The sequence below is a fragment of the Gymnogyps californianus genome, chromosome 11 (assembly GCF_018139145.2).
Source record: "Gymnogyps californianus isolate 813 chromosome 11, ASM1813914v2, whole genome shotgun sequence".
NCBI lineage: Eukaryota > Metazoa > Chordata > Aves > Accipitriformes > Cathartidae > Gymnogyps > Gymnogyps californianus.
In genome coordinates, this window is record NC_059481.1 from 72,245 (window position 1) to 79,681 (window position 7,437).

General features: G+C 43.0%; 1 protein-coding gene across 1 annotated transcript; it reads left to right on the forward strand.

The window, feature by feature from the left end:
* The first annotated feature begins 789 nt into the window (after positions 1-789).
* Positions 790-1,728, forward strand: LOC127020757 (olfactory receptor 11L1-like). The gene has a single exon (XM_050903540.1). The coding sequence runs from the start codon at positions 790-792 to the stop codon at positions 1,726-1,728; it is 939 nt and encodes a 312-aa protein (XP_050759497.1).
* The last annotated feature ends 5,709 nt before the right edge of the window (positions 1,729-7,437 follow it).

A 7,437-nucleotide genomic window follows, 5' to 3' on the forward strand; every position in this document is an offset into this window, starting at 1 on the left:
GTTCATCAGCCTTATTATGGATATGTGAAATGGAGTTTATTCTTATGAACTACATTGCTCTTAATCAATTTCTAGTAACAGATTATTCTCTATGGTTTCCGTTCTTGAGGTGGAAATTATATCTTTACTCACAGTATTTAACAAGAAATTATAAGATTGCTGGTGAATCTGTGTGCAAGTTTGTACTCCTCCACGACAAAGCATTTTGAGAGAGTTCTTACGTGTGCCCTTGTATGTGTATGTTCAGGACCCTGCAAATGAGTATTTACATTTTTATAAAAAATTAATGAGTGTGCATTAATGAGTGGAATTTTCAATGCAATAATCTCTGTTGACTATGTATATAAGTTTTTATACTTCTTTCAATGAAAAGCAGATCTTTGGGGGGGTGTCTGAGTTCATGTGCTATATATGTGTCAGTTTATGTATACCTTTTTACTATGGATTAGTATAAGTGATATCTTCATATATTTATGTACTTTCTTACACATATCCTTGTGTGCAAGTGTGGAGAGTGGCTGTCTACTGGACTATTTGCAATTCATTCTACAATTGTTTATGTGAAGTTCATGAAATACAAGTTAAAACTTACATTTCAGGAGGGAGAGAGAGTAGGATGGAAGGGAGGGAGGGAGGGAGAAAAGGACAGACTGGTAGTGACTTTGATGCGGTTCCCAAAGGTTTATTTGAGAATCATAATCTTTATAGATAGTGCTTTCACCACTGAAAGTTAACATATTCTGATACTGATTATTTCCTCAGCAGACAAATCCTAGCTCTTTCCAAGAGATGACAAATGTGACTGCAGTACTGGAATTCAGGCTACTGGGCTTCAGTAGCAACCCACACTGCCAGATCCTACTATTCACAGTGTTTTTGGTTATTTATATTCTCACGATCCTAGGAAACATCACTATTATTTCAGTGGTGACACTGGAGCCACGACTTCATTCACCCATGTACAAATTTCTCAAGAACCTCTCTTTCCTAGAGGTCTGTTACACCACTACAATTGTACCCAAGATGCTGGCCAATCTACTGGCAAAGAGGAAGAGCATCTCTTTCTCAGGATGCATGGCACAGCTTTATTACTTCATTTCCCTGGGAGCCACTGAGTGCTACCTCTTGGCAGTGATGGCATATGACCGATTCCTTGCGGTCTGTGAACCCCTGCACTATGGTATGACCATGACTGCTGAGTCTTATACCCGTCTGGCTGTGGGCTCCTGGGTCACTGGTGTTTTCACTGGTTTTCTGCCCTGTCTGATGGTCTCCAGATTGCATTTCTGCAGTTACAACCTCATTGATCACTTCTTCTGCGATATCTCTCCACTGTTGAAGCTCTCATGCTCAGACACTACTGTCACAGAAGCTGTCATCTTCATCCTCTCTCTCCTTGTCCTTTCCAGCTGCTTTCTGTTGACTCTTGTCTCATACCTACTTATAATTCTCAGTATCCTGAAGATACCCTCTGCTTCTGGAAAAAGAATTACCTTCTCCACCTGCAGCTCACACCTCATGGTAGTGACTATATACTATGGTACAATGATTTCCATGTATGTCCGTCCCACCTACAACCTGTCCTCAGAGCTCAACAAGACTGTATCTGTGCTCTACACAGTGGTCACACCCCTTCTGAACCCAGTAATCTACAGCTTGAGAAACAAGGCATTCAAGAAGGCCTTGGAAAAAATAGTCATCAGACACCATCGTCTTCATTCTTTGTAAGCTGGGAACACTTCAAGACTGACTCTTGTTGACATTCAGGCTCTTTGTTGTATTCTGACTACAGAACAGGTTATTATCATGAGCATGAGTCAGAGCAACAGCTGTTGCTGCTTTTTTATGAAAAATAATTCAAGGCAGTTATTACTGTAAACGGAAATGACTCATGGACTATACAATGTTTCACTTTCCTCTTTTTCTTGTTTTTCCTCTTCCCCTCTCCCTTTGCCCATTTAATTTACTTTTTATTACTATTATAATTACTATCTGAGTTGCACTTTTTTTCTTGTTAGTGCACAGACACAAATACACACGAACATTCAAAGGCTAATATATTATTTTAAGTTTACAAATTATTTATGTTTCCTTGCTTGTAGATTTTTCTCTTGGTTTGCCTGGTCAGGTTTTTTTTAATTCACTAATTCAGAATAAATGTCATTCTGTTTTTCTTATATTTCATTTGAGACATGTGAAACCAATCTCTTGACATAAAGTAGAAAAAGTGTATTTGCCTTTTATGAGGAAAATGTAACTCAGAAACACATTTTTATTGTTACTTTACAATAATTTAACACTATGAGAAGTTAATGTGACACAGCTGCATTTATTAAGTGTACTGTTCCTTTCTCTTCACCTTTAGGCAACATTTCAAGTGCTGAGACATCAGTGCATACTCTTACATTGCTAGATGTAGAGTATTTAGAACATCTACTGGATATTGTGAGATATGACAGAGAAGCCTTAGGAGACTTGCATCCTTCTGCAGAAGCTGCTTTATTCCATTCAATGACCCAAAAATGACGTTGGTGATAGGGACTGCAAAGAGCCAGAACAGTCTGAAAGACACATAACTACCATGGTACTGCTAAAGACAGACACCAGAGCAAACACTCCACTGAGTTCTTGCTGTTGTCTGCATCTGGAGCAATTAAATTGTCTCTACCCATGTCTTCTCACTGGCTCTGGCAGGAGCCCAAGGTACTTAGGAGCCAAGGACAGAACTGCACCAGAGTCTGAAGACTACTCTGAAGACTGCTATCATAAGATACAAACAGCAGTGAGAGTAGTATTGCCTGACTTCAGCCACCTGCAGTTACAAGCCTTAGACTAACCAAGTCATCTAAATCCAGATTAGTGACAGCTGGTTCAGGAGACCAACTCAGGTCTGTAAAGAGAAACCACTAATGATGTCCTTGTGACATATTAGATGCTCCAGAGTAAAGCTTTTGGTTGGCGGAGTTGGCACTGAATCTGCCAGAGACCAGCCCCTCCTATTGGAGTGACAGTTGGAGGCCACTCAGGACACTGTAGGGCATTTACAATGACAATTAATGCGTGTGTTTAGGCAGCTGATTTTCTTCCCAGGTATAAACTTTGGATGAGATGAATAGCTTTCTATAAAGCACTGAGGATACTGACTAGTATTTCAGTTTAGTTCCTGTCTAAGATGCCTTAAGGCAATGGAGACACCCCTTAGGGCTGGCGGACACAGAACAGAATAAATGGGGAACCTGCACTTTTCTGGAGGTGGCCATAATAGGGGCTTTGACAGAAGTTCATAAAGATGCATACATGCAGAATGTGTTCATTCTCTAATCAAAAACTATGGAATTAATTTTTTTGGCATTCCTTTCTGATGTGCAATCACCTGTCTGCAGAGCCTGCATGATTAACTCTTCAGGTCTGAAACAATAATTTATAAAATCATAGGAAGAGGCTGTGGCCTGTTCCAGTGCCTATTCCAGAGATCCCTTCCCACCTGCATCAGTCTATGATTTCCCGCACCATTTCCTTTTCCATAGAGCCTTTGAATCATACTACAAAAATTCAAATAAATTAGATTATAAGACAGCCCTCTCATTATCTATTGGCAAATTATGAATATAAGTCATTGGATGGGCAAGCCCAAAGAGTTGTGGTGAAGGGAGTTAAATCCAGTTGGCGGCCGGTCACAAGTGGCGTTCCCAAGGGCTCAGTATTGGGGTCAGTTTTGTTTAATACCTTTATCAATGGTCTGGATGAGGGGATTGAGTGCACCCTCAGTAAGTTTGCAGACGACACCAAGTTGGGCAGGCGTGTTGATCTGCTTGAGGGTAGGAAGTCTCTACAGAGGGATCTGGACAGGCTGGATCGATGGGCTGAGGCCAATTGTATGAGATTCAACAAGGCTAAGTGCCGGGTCCTGCACTTGGGTCAAAACAACCCCATGCAATGCTACAGGCTTGGGGAAGAGTGGCTGGAAAGCTGCCCCGTGGAAAAGGATCTGGAGGTGTTGGTTGACAGCCGGCTGAATATGAGCCAGTAGTGTGCCTAGGTGGCCAAGAAGGCCAATAGCATCCTGGCTTGTGTCAGTGTCCTGGTTTCGGCTGGGACAGAGTTAACTCTCTTCTTAGTAGCTGGTACAGTGCTGTGTTTTGGATTTAGTGTGAGAATAATGTTGATGATAACACTCCGATGTTTTAGTTGTTGCTAAATTGCACTTATCTTAAGCCAAGGACTTTTCAGTTTCCCATGCTCTGCCAGCAAGCAGGTGTGCAAGAAGCTGGGAGGGAGCATAGCCAGGGCAGCTGACCCGAACTATCCAAAGGGGTATTCCATACCATGGAACATCATGCCCAGTATATAAATGGGGGGGGTTGGCCAGGAGGGGCGGGTCACTGCTCGGGCATCGGTCAGTGGGTGGCGAGCAATTGCATTGTCCATCACTGTTTTTTTTTCCTTCCCCCCCACCCCCTTTTTTTGTTATATTCCTTTTCATTACTATTATTATTATTATATTTCATTATTACTATTGTTAGTATTATATTTTACTTTAGTTATTAAACTGTTCTTATCTCAACCCACAAGTTTTACGTTTTTTTTTTTTCCTTTCCTCCTCCTCACCCCACTGGGAGGGGGAGGGGGAAGCAGCTGCGTGGTGCTTAGTTGCCGGCTGGGGTTAAACCATGACAGTCAGAAATAGCGTGGCCAGCATGCCTAGCGAAGTGATCGTCCCCCTGTACTCAGCACTGGTGAGGCCACACCTCAAATACTGTGTTTAGTTTTGGGCCCCTCACTACAAGAAAGACACTGAGGTGCTGGGGTGCATCCGAAGAAGAGCAATAAAGCTGGTGAAGGTTCTAGAGAACAAGATTTATGAGCAGTGGCTGAGGGAACTGGAGAAAAGGAGGCTGAGTGGAAACCTTATTGCTCTCTACAACTACCTGAAAGGAGGTTGTTGCGAGGTGGGTGTCAGTCTCTTTTCCCAAGTAACAAGCAATAAGACAAGAGGAAATGGCCTCAAGTTGCGCCAGGGAAGGTTTAGATTGGATATTAGGAAAAAATTCCTCACTGAAAGGGTTGTCAGGTGTTGGAACAGGCTGCCCAGGGAAGTGGTGGAGTGACCATCCCTGGAGGTATTTAAAAGACATGTAGGTGTGGCGCCTAGGGACATGGTTTAGTGGTGGACTTGGCAGTGTTAGGTTTACGGTTGGACATGATCTTAAGGGTCTTTTCCAACCTAAATGATTCTATGACCATTTTTTAAACAGCCTTAAAAATATGTCTATCACAGACCCAGGAAGAGACTAGGAGGAGAGTAATGGTGTGCAATGAATTCTCACAAAACCGGAAGAAATTAAGGGTAACTAGTAGTTTTTGCAAGTGCAAAAATATCTGAGGCTACCCCCAACTGAGGTGCCTGCAAGCAGCCTTGATTTGTGATACTGGAGATAATACAAATTGAGTGATTTTTTTTTTTTTTTTTTTTTTTTGCACTGAGAACCAGCATGGTCATGTGGAAAGATCCAGAGCAACCACATGTTGTGAGCGGAGCTTTAAAAAGACCTCTCAATGAATGGTCTGTAAACAGACATGAAGCCAAAGACCTCTTCATACAGCAGTGGCCAGATTGCTGCTGATGGATTTACCATGAGGAATAGGGATGTGAAGCACTCTGGGCTGCCTGGCATGGAGATTCTTCAAAGAATTCTTCTACCACGAAAAGCAGTAGGAGCAGAAGACAGGCTTTAGCCCAAGAATTAGCACACCAAACAAATGACTTCAGGACATACAGGAAGAGAGTAGTAGATGCTCATATCTAAACAGGTTATCTACAAAGAGATATTTTTAAGAAATGATTCACCTGGCCTATTTACACATCTATACCATAGGAGAGATACTTATTATCCTGGCTTTTCATTCACTAATTGCTGAGAGAATACTAGATGAGTGTGGATATCTCCACTGTAGATATGACTGAGAAGAAACCCAGTCCAGTTTCTATGCTCTGTGGCTTCAACCAAAGAACACACCATACAACCGCATTAGCCCAGGACAGCGTGAATGTGACTCTGGGGCTGATGGAGTCCTGCATTACCTCAGTGTTATGGCCTCCCACTGGACCACTTAGCATAACACAGCTCAGGCATCGCCCTGAGGACTAACTTTCAAAAAGTTACAGCATTAACACACTTAAACATAGACATCCAGTGCAATCTAAATGACTGTAGGGTATCTGAGAAATTTAAGGGCTGACAGAACTGACCCTTTAAATGTGGGAGACCAGCACCTTGCTGGAGGAGCATCTGAGTCTAGATAGGGTACTGCAGGTATCTAAAATGAATTAGACAGCTTTACTTGGGAAAATGCAAGGTGGGATTCAGTTCCAGATTGAGTTATCTACAATATTAGGTGTGTACAGGTGAGCTAGTTACCCTATCTTCCATTGTAGACAAAGGAGATCTAGACAAAACAGTCAGTGGGACATAGGGAGGATTCAGCGTATGTGAGGTCTTCGTACACAGGCATCTAGTACAAACTCAGATGTCCTATGTTATGCTTCCTGGTCTCCACCTACCTCTCCATAAGGAGGACAAGGCTCCCATAAATCTGGTACTGTATCTGTCTGTCCCATGTGGATGTCTCAGAAACCCTAGTGCATTCTGACAAGTTGTTAGATGTCTGTGCATGCTCAATGATGCCTACAGCTTTGGTCAGCTAAACTGCATCCAGAACTGCATTCACTGTATTGGAAGATCTTCATTCTACATGCTGTGAATTCAGGCAATGAAGTCCTTTTCTGTAGGATCAGGCTTCTTCCTTTTTTGTTCCCACTCCTTATCTGCTTTATTAGATACAAAAGAAGAAACAACAAGAGTGGTTGAAGCTACACCAGGCTTGGGTCTTTGAGACACAGGAGGCAGATCTTGACATAAGTCACTGTGGTGAGATACACAAGAACTCTCACCACAAGTGATGCTGCCACTTTTCCCCTGAGGGAGCTTGAAGTGAGCTGAGTCATAGCATGCATCCCACTTCTGCAAACACAAGAAATCTGTGCATGTCGTGTAATAAAGGCTATCGTCGCTGGTTGATACAAACCCTCTGCTCTCTCCCCTAGCAGCTGGCATCAGGCATGCAGGCTGTGACCCAATGGTCTCACTCCTGCTGCTGGTGCTGAGACCTCACTCGCTTCACTCATCTCTGTTCCCCCAGTAGTTGGTACTTCGGACACAAAGTCTGTGGGACCTGAATGCAGTTGGTCCCAAGAACTATGGCCCCTCCAGCTACTGACTCTGAGACCCCACTCACTCCAGTAGCTGACACCATGGGCAAGGGGCACTGACACCCCCATTCTCATGCCAGTTGCTCACCCTATATGCACTCATACCTGGCTACCCAGTAGCTGACACTTAGTCCTTAGCACTCATACACATGGGACGGTGATTACAG